This window comes from Pseudorca crassidens, chromosome 9 (genome assembly GCF_039906515.1).
Source record: "Pseudorca crassidens isolate mPseCra1 chromosome 9, mPseCra1.hap1, whole genome shotgun sequence".
Classification (NCBI taxonomy): Eukaryota; Metazoa; Chordata; class Mammalia; order Artiodactyla; family Delphinidae; genus Pseudorca; species Pseudorca crassidens.
This window is the reverse complement of record NC_090304.1, coordinates 89,417,255-89,433,268: the sequence shown is the minus strand read 5'-3', so window position 1 is coordinate 89,433,268 and position 16,014 is coordinate 89,417,255. Positions and strand designations below refer to the sequence as shown.

The following is a 16,014-nucleotide window of genomic DNA, read 5'->3' as shown; positions in this document are numbered from 1 at the left end:
AACTTCTTTTTGACTGAGGTAGGTGCTTCCTCCTCCTGTTCATTTTGTTTGCAGGAGCCCTGCTTTATCTCGTGTGTCTCTCTTCTAAGCCTCTTTTCTCTATCAAAGCCCTTGAGCTGTTAGCTGTTGAAGTGAAGTGCATCTCTGTAGAGCACAGAGCACTGCCAGCATCCCAGTTGGGGAGAATCTCTAAGAGGTGTGTATGCCAAGCACGATATCATTGTGTGCAGGCATTGCAGGAGTCTGCCAAACTCAGGGGTAGGCTGCCAGTACAAATGCCACGTTGACATGACATTTACAAGTTGAGAGTCTGGAAAAGGACTGGCAGTGGAACACCCTTCAGCTACCTCATTTAGGTTGGCAGTTTCAGGGCCAACTTTTGGTTTTTAGACTCAGAAACCATAGTCAAGAAGTAATACTTTGTATAGAATTTAAAACTATCACTGCCGCTTTTTCTAGGAAGTGATGAATCCTGTTAGCCTGTTCCTGGGATGCAGGATAAACCAGAGTGGTAAGAGTGCAGAACCTGGAATCAAATCTGGATTTGAATGAGGGCTTTATCACTTACTGTGTAACCCTGGTCAAGTTACTTAATCTATGTAAGTCTCATTTTCCTATATATAAAATAAGGATAATATCACTTTCCTCATAGTGTTATCAGATGGATTAAATAATATCCTTAAAAGTATAAGCACCAGTGCCTGTTCAATACTAGGTATTCAATAAATGTGAGGTATTTTTCAGATTCTTTAGAAACTTGTGAGAAATTCAGGTTTTTAGCTGTTCCTATCTATATTTTAGTAAAAAGTAAAAAGATTCTCTCTTTGACTTAAGAATTGCCAGAACAGTACGCACAGGAAGCCCAGAACACAGTTTTCTCCAGCTCTCCAGGAAAACTTAGAGCCAGAGTCAGGATCATTTGAGCATTTTGGCATCTCCACATTAGTTTCTTAGGTACAGAAACCTTTGAGGTATTAAGAATTTATTTCTGTAATAGCAGTCCTTTGATTGAATTGGAATTTTTCTATGGCAAATTCTAATGCAAAGTGCAGACCTAGAGCTATTCTGAAGGATATCCTGTGGCTTAATAGAGAGGCTATCATTTGGGTGCAGGTAAGAAGGTACTTGGTCTTGAGTAAGTCTTTTATCAAGATCTAGTAGCTAAATAACAGACTTTTCTGTGCTGCTTGTATAAAATATCCTCACCATAGCACTTTGTTTATTTCCTTTAATCATTTTCAATACATTAGTAAATTCTCTCAAATGATAAAATTCTGTCTTTTCTTTTTTCTCTTGTTTTTCAGATCTTCAAAGTTGTTGCGGGCATTCTATGTTCCCTTCCTGTCAGATCAGTATACAGTGTATGCAAACTACACCATCCTCAAACCCCGGAAAGGAAAGCAAATCAGGAAGAAAAGTGGAGGTTAGCACCATGCCTGTGGCCCCAAAGGACAACCATCCTGTTAACTGGTAATTCCACTGACAGGACTCCCTCCAAGTCATCGTTTGTAACATTTGTAATAAAAGCCGTCTGACAAGAATACTGGAATCTGGGCTCTTTGGGTTTGTCAGAGTCAATCACATTCACTTCTTAATGTGTGTCTCTGTTCTGCATGTACACTTTGTGCAGCTAGGTGGAGAAAGGCCCTAAAGTCCGGGTAGATACATTGCTCCACATCTCATTGTTTTTCTTCTGTTCAATTATTTACTAGACCGGAGAAGAGTAGAACCAACTTTCAGGAAGAATTGAAAATCCCGAGACTGGATGGCTGTGTTGAGCTGTTCTACACACTCTGGCTTGGCATCCAAGAACTAGCCTCCCTTGGGCCGTATGAGCTTCTCCACCAAAGCTCTTTGGCAGCTCCTAGCAGACGACCTCGTTCCAATCCTAGTGCTGAAAATGACCACAGCCTAATTGCCAACCTACATGTCCTTTTCACCTCCGGCAAGACTAAGCTTTTCTAAAGCATGTCACAGGACCAGGACCCTACCCTGGAGGTATCTCAGGAAAAATGCAATCAGTTGAGGAACTGTGGCTTAATTTCATTACATAGGATGCCTCTTGCTTTCATCTTATTTCCTTTACAACAAACTATAACTATATGGGTGTGGGTTTTTGTTTGTTTGTTTTTTAAGCTTTAGCATGCTGTTTCTTGAATTCAAGACTTCCCTGTATAAAGGTATCAACAGACCAGACTATAACTGTACAGGACATACGTGGAGAAAATTAACTCTATCAGTTGGTAGATTTGGATGACATCACATTTTAAAGTAATTTATTCTGAGGCCGTTTCTGAGGAAATTAAGAATCTCCCTTTTTAAACAACCCTAGTGAGAAAGACCAGTGTATATTCATGGCACCTGTTTTTGAGTATGTCTGTTGCAAAGCACATCCTGCATGGGGCACCTCTAGTCAAGTAGGCAATGATAAGGACTTAATTAAAACATAAGTATATACCTTACTTTGCTTTTACACACAGTATTTCATAGTTTACAAAGCACTTTCACATTATCTCATTTGATCCTCACAGTCATGACGTGAGGTAGACAAAGGAAGTGGTTTTATCCCCATTTTACAGATGAAGAAACTGAGACTATGGGGCAGGGGGCAGGGGGAGGTAAGGTGACTTGCCCAAGGCCACACAGCCAATAAGTAGTAGCGCTAGGACCAGAACCTGGGTTGCCTAACTTCTCATCCAGTGCTCGTCCGTACTCCTCACTTGACTATGAGAACATTACTTGAAAGAATGATGAGGTTGGCCAGAGACCTAATTGATAACGTAACTTTCTATTTTAAGGAAGAATTTTATCTGTGTTTCTGTGAGTTCTTTGGAGCCTCCAGTCTGACTATTGGTTAGACCATCATAGCGGTACTCCGGGATGCAGCCTGGCCTGTGGCAGGAAAGTAGTGCTCATGTTTGGAAGTCAAGCTCCTTTGCAGCCACACAGGATCCAATACAAGTTCCATTCCTATAGTCAATCTGGGGTCACGTTATAGTGCCTTATTTCCCTAAGGGTGATTGTGTCTAGTATCTGCAAATAGGATGCATTCATTTTTCAGAGTTTCCATCTTTCATTTTTCAAAGAGAAGGGATTTTCAGTAGGAACTGATCCCAAGATAGGAGAAGTGACAAGGGAAGAAATGGCTAGTTACCATATGAAGAGTCCTCATTCGGATCCCCTCTAAAGGAATATCTGGGGAGGGGTTGAAGAATTGTGAGTCAGTAGGTCTAGATAGCATGAACAATGATAACTGGAGAGTGAAGATAAACTGGGGTCCCACTCGCTGCTTTAAGGATTTTTGTATTTAATTTTCAATACTTGATTACTGTTTCCCAAGGCAGATATTGGCACATGTGGTCTGACTATGGGACAGAGAATTTCTAGTGAAAGATCTTGCCATACCTGCAGTAATAGTGCACTGTCCTTCACAGTGGCTAGAGCTCTTTTTTTTGCCAAGGTAAATGAGAAGGTACAGTAATGGAGGTCCATGGTGAGTGTTTTTTTTTCTAATCAAAGTGGTACAGTACTGATCCATTTTATCATGTTGCATGTTAAAAAAAAAAAAAGCCTTCTAAGCAAGAACTTACTGTAATATAGCACAAAAAAGGTCATGATCAATCTAGGTATTCCTTGGAAATATCAGTTGCTATCCCTTTTAAAACCTGATTTCAGTTTGCTCTGTTCTATGAATATCTTTAGTGAGAGCACAGTAAATTGCAGAACACTCTGCCAAATTCGATAGGTAAGGGATATAAAAATGAATGTTTTTTGTTGTGAAGGTGTTTTTCACATGATATATAAACGCGTTAAAACGTCTCCACCTGGGCTTCCCTGGTGGCGCAGTGGTTGAGAGTCCGCCTGCCAATGCAGGGGACACGGGTTTGTGCCCCGGTCCAGGAGATCCCACATGCCTCGGAACGGCTGGGCCAGTGGGCTGTGGCTGCTGAGCCTGCGTGTCCGGAGCCTGTGCTCCGCAACGGGAGAGGCCACAACAGTGAGAGGCCCGTGTACCACAAAAAACAAAACAAAAACATCTCCACCTCAGCAATACAGGGAGGTTAGCTTTGCCTGGGAAGAGAGTTTCAAAACACTTGGTGAGAGTAGCATCTCTCCTCCAGAGAATCAGTGTTCAGCATGAGCTGACCGCTCTGCTCACTGTAAGGATAAAGTATCTCAGGTACGTTTTTCTCCACAGATTGTTGACTATCAAGGAATGAATGAAGGTCTACAGCTTATTGGTAATAAGCTTTGATTGTAGAGCTGAGCGAGGGAGTTGGGTTTATTGGCAGTCCCAGGGCTCTCTGATCTCTGGATCTTAAGCAGCCTTGTCTGAACCCCAGATCTCACAACACTGAGTCCTATTACTGAACCAGCCTGTGTAGTAGCATCTGCTATCGAAGTATACCTGTCAACTGGTAGGTGTCATCTGATAAGAAAGACCATTCATTTTAATCTCTTGAGATTATAACATTAAAGGGAAGCCCACACTCTTTATTACTGAATTCAAGTTTAGAAACTGATTCTCTGTTTTAAATCAAGGTGGTTCTTGATCCCAACAATTTATTTGGGTCATTTTTTCTAGTTTGGAGTTCTGGGAAAGAACCTTCCAAACCCCATGTAATTCTGCAGCATTAGATCCAGATTGACCATTTGGGCAAAGCACAAATGGAAATCCTTTATTGTGTTTTGCATTTTGTAGGATTTATTGAAATAAGAATTCACTGTGATTGTGCTGTCTTCTGGCCAGTGTTGGGCAGCTCTGCTTTAAATTTGGTTAATTTTATTTTCTCTGAAGAGCGAAAAGAGGCACAGTTTAATCTTTGCCTCCACAGGCATATTAAGCTCATGTATTAATCCATTCTTAGGCTCCTACATTAAATGCCTTGGGTAAACAGATAAATGGACATGTGCTCAGCTGTAATTTTTTTGCAAAAGAAAGATCTGACTTCCATATGGCATTGTTGGATTTCAGAGGCTCTCTGGTGTTTTGATAAATCTAAATGAATGTTGCCTTTAATTTTTCCAGTATATAATCTATTTAACCGTGAGATTCATGCTGCAAGTGAAATCAGGAAGCACTGCAGTGTTGAAGCAAGAGTATTGTTCAATTCATTTGTCTTCCTGATCCTTGTACTTTATTTCACATGTCAGTGTTTACATTACATACTTGTATTTTCTGTGAAAGAAAAAGTTAAATAAATCTTGGCAGTGTGATTTTCCTTTTATTAAGTTGATATTTTCTCTTTTGCTTTTAGCTTTTAAATCTTTGGTGGAGATTGGAACCTGAAGGAGCTCAACTCCTTCCATCACCCCCACTTTCCTCCTTCAGTGTATAGACCTGCCCTCTGTAGACCAAATAGCCCAGAATGTTTATTCTGAAAACTCTGGGAAGAAGCCATTGGAAAACCCAGTGAGGGTTAGTTTAATTTTGTGGAAAAACCAAGCACAGTGGGAACTACTCAGTGTGTCAACATTGTGCCTAAAAGAGAGTTTCTGGGTCCATGTTACGTTTTTGGATTAAGAATCTCTGGGCGGGCTTCCCTGGTGGCACAGTGGTTGAGAGTCCGCCTGCCGATGCAGGGGACACGGGTTCGTGCCCCGGTCCGGGAAGATCCCACATGCCGCGGAGCGGCTGGGCCCGTGAGCCATGGCTGTTGAGCCTGCGCGTCCGGAGCTTGTGCTCTGCAATGGGAGAGGCCACGACAGTGAGAGGCCCGCGTACCGCAAAAAAAAAAAAAAAGAATCTCTGGGTTTCGAGAGTCTTAATATTCATAGAAATGTGATCTAGTAATATCTAACATTTAGGTAATTTTCCACTTTGTCAGGGGTTGTCAGGAGCAATAAAACTTTTTTTGTGAATGAATTTCTAACGTCATTCCTGTATCTTGCACCTTATAGCCAATAACTTTTAGTAGCCATCTGGTTTAGTACCATTGGTTACCAGTTTTCTTTCCATAGGACCCAAAATGCCCAGGAAACTTGGTTTGATTATTTCTTCCAAGTTGTTTTAGAGAAGGATATTTTATTAATATAATTCCAGAAGGGAGAAGTCCACAGCCCTAATGAATTTCTTTTCCCCTCCTAGAAGGCCATCCTTCTCCCTGTTTATTTTTCTTACTTTTAGGGCCAGCTCGAGTCTCCCTCTCTTTTATGAAGTCTTTGTAGACTTCAGACCCCTGTGATTACTTCCTGAACCCTCTTGAGTACCCAGTGTCTTTACTAATGACATAGAACCTTAACATGCAACCCTTGCAAGCCTGTCTCTCAAGAACATTGTTGGCACGTCTGGGGGCAAAGACCATGTCACACTTCAAGAAACCTGCAACAAAAATACAGCTGTTGCTTTCAGTTTGGTCGATTTTAGGCCACAGAAAATAGAGCAAGTCATGAGCCCTATAGTAACTCAAAGGGCAATTTGAAAGATGTGAATGAGGCTAAATGCTATGTATATTTTAGGACACATGCTTTCACACAAAGGAGGATTCCTCAGAATACCTTCGAAAAAGAGAGATTGTGTACCTTCATTGAATATTTTTATTATTACTTGGTTTTGGAGAGTCAGACAGCCCACAACACCTTCTGAATGAATTTGGAGCAGAAAGCCTCTCCTCCAGGTGTGAGGAGATGCTCGGTTCCTACCAGATACGTGCCCTGCTAGGAAAAGGAAGTCTATAACTGCAAGATGACTTCGTAGTGATACGTTCAAATTCAATAATATCAAGTAGTAAGTGTTTCTTTTGCAGCTGAAAGCTGTTTTGGCTCTCTTCAGCCCTGGAGTTCACCACAGACCTGGCATTGAAACAAATTATAACCAACAGATTTGATAAATGAAATGAGAGACATTCAGATAAGGGATGTGAGAATACAGAATTGTAGTGAGACGACAGGCAGACTGGGAACTCCTATTGTAGCTCCTTAGAATAAACAGCTCGTGATTAACAATTGGGTTAAATAGCATACCTAAGTATGAGCATCTCTTTAAAATATTTAAGGAAATCTTAAGGTATCTTTATAAAACACTTGAAGGTAGTAGGGGTTCTTGGTTTGTTTTTGCTTCTCGTTTCTGGGCTGCATGTTCTGCCTTGACATGCCTAGAGATAAGAGTGTAAATTGGGTGATTCTTGATGGTCCCATCAGCCAAAAGATTGTGTGAGATAAAAGTAACTTCTTCTGACAAGGGTTGTTTGCAGAGCACAGCCATGGGTGCCAGCCATTTACTGCCTTAGGAGATTATCTTTGACTTTTATTTGCCTGCAGATATTTGACAACTGGTGCCATTGGACTGTAATTTGCCATTTTAACCCTCGGATTCCAACTTGCCAAATGAGAAGGGTATGGTTTCTGGTCTGTTTGCTAGGCTGCTTCAGCAGCATTATACTCAATGCTGGAGAAGATGTGACCCGCAGAGCAGTGATTCTCAACTGGAACTCCACGAAACAATCACCTGGGGACCCTTTGAAAATTGCCACTGTCTGCTTGGACCCACCCCCTTCCTCCCAGGGAATTCTGAGTTAGTGGCCCAAGATGGGCCTAGTCATCGTTACTTTTTTTTTTTTTTAAACAACTTAGGTGATTTTTCTAACTACCCACTGTTATTGATATTAGAGACTGGAAAGCAAACAATCACATGAAAGATCAAAGATAAATTAAGTCAGCAAAATGTTTGGCGTCTTTTTCCAATTACAACCCCTGTTAACCCAGCCCTCTTCCCCTCCCCAGATCCTTTTCTCTGCTTTTTCTGCCCTATCAAACCTTACCTGTCCCATCTCTCATTCTTTCTGGGCCCCGCTTTCTGGGAAACAATTAACTAATGTGGTACTGAAGTACACTAATGGATGTTAATAATTTACTCCAGTTCCCTTCTCATTGATCCTCTCATCTCAGTACATTTGAATGATAACAATCTGGAAAAAAGGAATGACTAATTTTGGCAATTTCAGACCCATTCAAGTGCCATTTAATTTATTTGTTATATGGGAGGAGAGAGTTTGAGCTGGCAGATCCAACCTTCAGGAAGAACTGCCTGGCCTTTTTCAAACCCTGTTGGCCTCCTCAGATAAGGACCTGTGGCTGTCTTGAATAGGAGAATGAAAAAAAAATGTGTGTGGGTATTAAGCCCTCCTGCTCTGGGCACACTGAGGGAGGCTGCTTTGTCGATCTTATATGTTTGTTTGAGACAAGTACAGTGAAGACTTCCCCTTTGTTATTGTGCCACTGGTCTTCGGAGCTTCTCTGGAGCTGCTGCTACTTCCCCCTCCTCACTCCCGCAGACATGAGAGCAAAGGTTAATCTCATTTTGAGAGAAATGACCTGATATGTGTTCACCCAACCAGCAAGAAAACACCATGTATCACTCAGGAATTGGTCTTGCTCCTTGTCTCCCTATTAACAATATGTCTCTAAGCCTCCTTGGTATTTCCTATAATATGTTCCCATTTTTTCTTGCCTGTGAAATATTTGTGGAGTTATGTAGAAAAGGAGGCTGGCTTTGCAGTGCTACATTTATAAAAGAATCTTGTGAATTTTTTAAAAAAAACTCAGCCCCTTCCCCTTTCCTTGGGCTTTTTTCTATAATTGTGTTCCCAGAGTCTGTGATATTCTAAAACATAGAACTCAGAGTTTAAATTTGTTGCCATGCTTTTTGGGTTTTGTTTTTGTTTTACTCCCAAGTATCACAGTTTCTGAAAACTCGAGGCAGCCTTGTCTGCAGTGCCCTAGTGTCCAGCAGAGGGCAGCCTATTCTCAATAAAAATTTCAGCTCTCCTTTTCCTCCAGGAATCTAATTAGTTCCACTAATTGCTTGGTGTCAAAACTCCAGTGTAAATTGAAATATCTGAGTTGCATTTCTTGAGAATCTGTATACTTTAGAATTACACTCCTATATTTCTATAATTACAAAATTTTCCTGGAGAAAACCGTGACCATAATTTGTGACAGCTGGATCATCACCGCTAACAGTGATTCCCTGGTTGGTAAATGATCCACAGGTCAATTCTTCCCAGTTAATTTTACCTCTGTTGACATGACCTTGATGGTCTTCATAGGTAGTAAAAGATATGTGTTTGGTGGAGAGGGGGAAGCAGCTACTTTTAGGGGTAATTACCAGCCATTTACTCATTTTCAAGTTTCCAGACATGAGCAAAGCAGTCTTAACTTTTCCTCTGCTAACTTATTATCAAAGGCAACTCAAAGGCTATATGAATGTTCAGGGTTCTCCCCTCCATCAGGTGCCAACACATTATCTACAGCACAGTAGCTCAACTTAAGGTAGAAGGGGCTGAGCCCCTAGAAAGTAAACGGTCTGAGAGTACCTTTGATTTCTCCTCATGTGTAGGTCATGGGGTGAAAAGCAAACATTTGCAGAAGGAAGTAGAATTTGCATTTAAACGTATAGGGTATCCACTTAGGCAGATTTAGGCCTTTAGGGACAGACAAGTTCAGCTCTTTGATAAAGAAGGAAGATTTCCCTTCTTTATCCCATTTCTGAACTCAACCTTAGAACTATCTGGGGAATAGATTGAAGTTTGGGGTTTTTGTCATTTGGGGGGTTTCTTGTTTTCCTTTTATGTTTTTTTTACCCTCTAGATCATCAGATTTGCTCTGTGCAGAAATAATATGAGTAACAGCTAACACTTACTAAGCATTTACTATATGTCAAGAAGGTTTCAAGTTGCTTTTTTACCTCACATAATCCTCACAACAACCTTGTGAGCTCGGTAACTATTAATCCTCTTTTTAAAGATGGGGAAACTGATACTCAGAGATATTAAATGTCTTGCCCAAGATCACCTGGGTAAAAAGTTGCAGACCTGGGATTCAAACGCAAACAGTCTGTCTGGCTCCAGACCCTCTCTCGTAACCATGATGGTACACTCCCTATTTCATGACCTCTTGTTTGGGTATTGTGCTCAGGTGTCTGGAATGGCTAGATGGGCAGAGATAAGAACAGGGTCTAGTCATAGTCATGTCATTTTTTCAACGACCTTCTTATTCTACCTTCCATAATCAGAGCCCAGAGCTTGTCCTAGTAAGACAGAGTGTTCAGTCTTTGTAGGGGCTTTTCTTTTCTTTCTTTTTTAAAAATATTTTTTATTTTATATTGGCGTATAGTTGATTTACAATGCTGTGTTAGTTTCAGGTGTACAGCAAAATGAATCAGTTATACATACACATCCATTCTTTTTCAGATTCTTTTCCAATAGAGGTTATTACAGAGTATGGAGTAGAGCTCCCTGTGCTATACAGTAGGTCCTTGTTGATTATCTGTTTTATATAGAGGAGTGTGTATCTGTTAATCCCAAATTCCCAAATTCCTAATGTATCCCTCCCCCCACCTTTCCACTTTGGTAACCATAAGTTTGTTTCCGAAGTCTGTGAGTCTGTTTCTGTGTTGTATGTCTATTGCCATACCACCCTGAATGTGCCCGCTCTCATCTGTAGGGGATTTTCTAGAACACTGTGAGCCCTCAGCTAATTTTAATTTCACACTAGAAAGGGAGCTGATTTCCTGAAGTCCTAGAAGTCAGTGGAAATTCTGGTTTCTAATTACAGTTCCAGCTGAATCTCTGCTGAGATGTGAATGGTGTGTCCAGGGGTCTTGGCACTGCTTCTTTCTTACTCCTGTGACCTTTTTCCTAACAGTTCTGTTGGGCAGGTCAGAGAAAAAAAAGGGGGGGCTTCCCTGGTGGTCCAGTGGTTAAGAATCTGCCTTCCAGTGCAGGGGACGCAGGTTCGATCCCTGGTCAAGGAACTAAGATCCCACATGCTGCAGGGCAACTAAGCCTGTGTGCCACTGCTACTGAGCCTGCATGCTCTAGAGCCTGTGCGCCACAACGAGAGAGAAGCCCGTGTGCCGCAACAAAGATCCCACATACCGCAACTAAGACCCGACGCAGCCAAATAAATATTTTTTAATGGGAAAGAATACCATCTTCAGGGGACACCACAGGGAAGAGCTTTTAGGGGACCTGGAATATTTAAGTAATCCCTGCTTTTGCTAAATCAAACCTCTGTCTCATTGGGATCTGGGGACAGTATGCCCTGATGCTGGAAGCTACTTATGTTGGCTGGGCGTAGTACAATACATGGTGATGAGGGCTTACAAAAATAAGGGAGAAGGGAATCTGGACTCTACCCCGTGGACATAGCAGGGCTAGTTAGGGAATAGCTGGCAGGAGGGCACTATTAATACACATCTATGGATGTCACAGGGGAAACCAACCAGGGGGAGGCAGAGTGCAGTCTACAGTGTGGTAACCAAGAGCCAGAAGGTGTGTTTGTTTGAATATGTAATAATTTTTATGGTTCAGTATTCAAAAAGCTTAAATGCAATGTGGTATTCCGGATTGGGTTCTGAAACAGAAAAAAAGACATTAGTGGAAAAATGGATGAAATTTGAGTAAAATCTGGAGTTTAGTAAATAGTAAAAACCAAACAAACAAAAGGATAAATGGAAAAATTGAAAAATCTCCATTTCTGTTTCCCAGAGACCCATAATCAGCCAATGTGATTAGTCATGTGCGTTCTTCTAGAGATTGCTTCAGTGCTTACACAAGCACATGCATGTGCATTCTATTGTATACAAATAGTAAATACTATATACATTGTTCTGGCACTTGCTTTTTTTTTTTAAATCTTAAGATATTTTGATATTAACTATTTAGGAGTAATCTATTAATTCTGAACATTTTCAGTTTAAATTACACTGTGTACCACAATTTCAATAACACTGTGTACCTTGCTTTTTCACTTAACACTGTAACAAAGGTTTTTTTTGTTGGGCTGTGTATAGCATCTGGCAAGATAACCAGGGGTCTGTCCTAAGAATGTTAGGGCCTATAATAGGACTCAGGGGCCTAAGACTTTTGAGAAAGGTCACCATGTCTGCTTGATCTCCAGATTGGTTGTATCGTAAATCTACCCTTGTGGTCAGGGGAAGTACTAATTCTGACTGCTGTTCTTCGGGAATTGGGGGCCGACAGACCTCGAACTTAGGTCTCCAGGTGTTCTCTTTATGTGTTTGGTGTGGGCACCAGATTCAGCGATTCAGTGAGCCCCTGGAAATCAAAAACATAACTGCTAACAATTGTGTCGTGCCTGCCATTTACAAGGTACTTTACAGTATGGATCTTATTCCTCACAACAACCCCAAGAGAGAAGTAAGGTAAGATTTGTCCCTATCTTACCAATGAGAGAGCCTTCTGGAAGGCCTTGAGTCAGGTCTTCTGACTCTAAATCATGTAGATTTCATCATCCTTTCACATTGGTCCTCTCTGTCGCCAAAGCTCAGTTGATTGGAATGTTTTCTTTCCTGCTTCTGTTTCCTCAGTAGATGATACCTATTAATGGCTAATATCTGAGGGCTTACTCTTGTCAGGTACTAATCTAAGCACTCTATGTGAATTATTTAACCTTAACCACATGCGGTAAGCTTTACAGCCCCACTCTACAGATGAAGAAACCAAGATTCAGAGAGGATAAGTTATTTGCCCAAAGTCACACATTAGTAACTGGTAGAGCTGGGATGTCAATCTAGGTCTTCCTGATTCCACTGTATACTCTCGTAACCACTGTATAGACTGCCCTGAATCAGAACTGTCTCATTTCTTTGATTTGTTCTTCCCAAGAATTCAAACAAAGTTTTGCTCTGGAAATCCAATTTTACCTACGGTGATAAGCTGTGGCACGGAGGGAGAGGATAAAGCAAGGGACAGTGAGAATCCCTGATTATGAGTTCTGTAGCTTCTTCTGAGTCACTGTGTGGGTCCAGGTAAAGTCTCTTTCTCTTTGTCAAGTATTCCCAGCCATAATATTGGGATTAAAATTTTGCCACAAAGTGGAAAAGAGAAAAAAGGAGAAAATATTGAGGTAAAGTTGAGGGGAAAATATTTGAGTCCCACAGAATGAAGACATTCTTTGTATAAATATAAATTGGAAATATCGTTAATGCTACGGTGATAATTACTACTCTGCAGTGAATTAAGTACAGACCTGGGAATCAGTTTCCCAGGGTCGTCTTGCTAAATGAAGAGAGTTGGAACATGTCTGTATGTGCCTCAGGTTTAAGTTCATGAACTGGGCCACCCACCGCTTCCTTGACGGCCTTCTCAATGGGATGACACTTCTGGGTCTGCCCTGAGAGAACCACCTACACATAGTTCTCTCCCCTGGCTCAGCCTTCTCCCAGTAGGGTGACTGTGGAGCAGATCAGCCCTTGAATGAGTGCTTATTTGCAAAGCTCTGTGAGGAAGAGGCAACCTTAATACATGTGAGGCAAGAGGCAGGAGGATATGCCAATGTCATCCAAGCTTCCTCAGGACTGACCCTTTTCTGTTGTGACACTGAGAGCTGTTGATCCCATCTGCCTGTGCTTCTCTGTATTCTCCATGCTTCATCTGACAGGAACTGGCAAGTCTAACCTTGTCTTCCTTTGATTCATTTGATGAGTGAACTGTATGTGGGTGTCAGAACTCAGTGCTTTCGTGCTGAGCGTGTCACGTTGTTTCCCAAGGGTTGCCTTAAATCCTCAGCCTAATCTCAGCGGCTGCCTCTGATGCTCCCTGGCCACTAGCTTCTTGTGGTGTGTGTGGGATGTGGAAAGGAGAACCAGAGGGAGCAACAGAGGGGGGAGGGGGATATAGAAACAGCTCAGTGCCGCAGGACTGTATTTGCAGTGCTTTGCTAGCTTCCAGGAACCACGCGAAAGAGGGATCATTATAATCTGGCAAAAACCACAACCAAAAGGGACAGAATTGTTCAGTGATAAGCAGCTGTAGCTGTCATTTGCTTTTCCTGGACAGAGGTGGCCTCCACAGTCTACCTGAGCAGACCTTTCAGACTCTCCATGAGCAGATGCTTCTTTGTTGACATGGAAATTATTTTTCCAGATGAATTTTTAAAATCAGTGACTTTCAAACATCAGTGAACATTAAAATCACCAGGGGTGAACGGCAAGATGTGCCCCATTCTCAGGGATTCTGATTCAGTAGATCTGGGATGGAGGCCAGGAATCTGCATTTTTAACAAGCATATTAGGTGATTCAGATAGTCAGTGGACTACATTCCCCAAAAGACAGTCTTAGATTTAGTTCCAGTTTCCATTCAGCCCAGTGTTTGAAATAGCCTCTTTCTGCTGCAGTCTGTTTGTTTTAATCACTTTATTGAAGGATTTACTAGCATCTCCACGTGTACTACCTGTTTCATCCTCACATCATCGCAGTAACTAGAGAGGGAATCAGAGGTGGTTAGCTCTATTTTATTGGGGGTGAGGGGGTGGGAGGTGGGACTGAGGCATAGGGAGAGGTAAGTCACAATAAGTCAGAGACAGAGGTGGGAACGGAAGTCCAGAATTGATGACTCTCAAACCGGGCAATTTTCTGGGGCCTATTTTCTCAGCTTGTGTTATTCCATAGGTGTCCAATTCATTGTGCTTGGGTAAGCAAAGCATATTTGAGTTTTAAACAAAATAGCTTAGCATCCATCAGTTTGCTAGTTTAGCATACCGAAGCTCGTCTAAGCCTGAGCTAATATCTAGAGATGATATGTGTGGAACTGACTTAATGCGCTTCTTTCTGCACTTGCTTCCTTCATCATTTCTGAAGCCTTTTCACATAAACTATAAGGGAACCGATTTCTCCTCCTCATGCCAATAGGAACCCCCTCTGATCTAACTGGTAAAGTACTAAATCAAAAAAACTATTAACTTTCCGCTTCTCAAGTAGTACTTGGATCCATTTCTAAGGAAAAAAATCTTGAAAACCCTAAGTTTACTTCAATTATTTTTATTACCATGCTACTTAAATTTACAAATATAAAGTAGGAATATAATGTTCTTTTATTTATGGTTCTTATACAACTAAAAAAACCAAAATAGATTTATAAGTTAAATACAAATGAAACCACAAAACTAATACTACTCATATTAATATTATAGTAATTTAACATGGCAAATGATGTATTTTGCTGAGACTAAATTATCCCTTGTATTGTGACTGTTATTGCCTGTGAAAGCTCAGCTTCTTTTGAGTTCAACATGCTTATGCCACCAAGTGACCTATATTATCTCAATTTTCTCACCACTTTTCTGTTAGAACTACTGTGACAGTGCAGTCCTATGATGTGATTTGGCTTTCATTTTGTGCTTGAAAACACCATTTTCATTTTAAATCCACCTCTGTTCTTTTCTCATGATCCCAGAACAATAAAAGCAGCAATGAACACACATGCAATGTAGGTATTGAGATCACGTGGCAATACCAGGTTATAAAGTAGTCATCCAAATAATCCAGAATATGCTTATGCAAATCTAAAAAATAATTATCAAAATGAAAACAAAACTAGGGACTTCCCTGGTGGTCCAGTGGTTAAGAATCTACCTTCCAATGCAGGGGACGTGGGTTTGATCCCTGGTCAAGGAACTGAGATCCCACATGCCGCGGAACCACTAAGCCCGCGTGCTGCAACTACTGAGCCCATGCACAACAACTAGAGAGAAGCCCAGGCGCCTCAAAGAAAGTTCCCGCATGCTACAAGGAAGATCCCGTGTGCCACAACTAAGACCAGATGCAGCCAAATAAATAAATAAATATTAAAAAAAAAGACAAAACCCTAGAGAACACATGCACAAACCTAAATTGAGAATTACTGTTCAGATCCATTGATTCTCAAACTTTCACTATGATCAAAAGCCTTATCTACTGTGTTTACTTCCAAGAACCCCATATGTTTTTTTGGTTTTTTTTTTTTTTTTTTTGCGGTACGCGGGCCTCTCACTGTTGTGGCCTCTCCCATTGCGGAGCACAGGCTCCGGACGCGCAGGCTCAGCGGCCATGGCTCATGGGCCTAGCCGCTCCGCGGCATGTGGGATCTTCCCGGACCGGGCCACGAACCCGTGTCCCCTGCATCGGCAGGCGGACTCTCAACCACTGCGCCACCAGGGAAGCCCGAACCCCATGTTTTTTTTTAAAAGTCTCCTAAATTAGATTTATTAATAATTTTACTTTTCTTATTAAT

The 16,014-nt window shown here is 41.4% G+C and overlaps 1 protein-coding gene across 3 annotated transcripts in view; it reads left to right on the top strand.

The window, feature by feature from the left end:
* ALG9 (ALG9 alpha-1,2-mannosyltransferase) overlaps positions 1 to 5,746 on the top strand; it is a 104,400-nt gene extending 98,654 nt beyond the window's left edge. For 2 of the 3 annotated variants that reach the window (XM_067750988.1, XM_067750990.1), the window contains exons 15-16: positions 1,305 to 1,423; positions 1,713 to 5,746. In XM_067750988.1, coding sequence (XP_067607089.1) covers positions 1,305 to 1,423; positions 1,713 to 1,750 — 157 coding nt within the window. In that variant the 3' untranslated portion in view covers positions 1,751 to 5,746. Of the gene's footprint in view, positions 1 to 1,304; positions 1,471 to 1,712 lie in introns of all 3 variants that reach the window. The other variant, XM_067750989.1, reaches the window with a different exon arrangement.
* Positions 5,747 to 16,014: the final 10,268 nt, after the last annotated feature.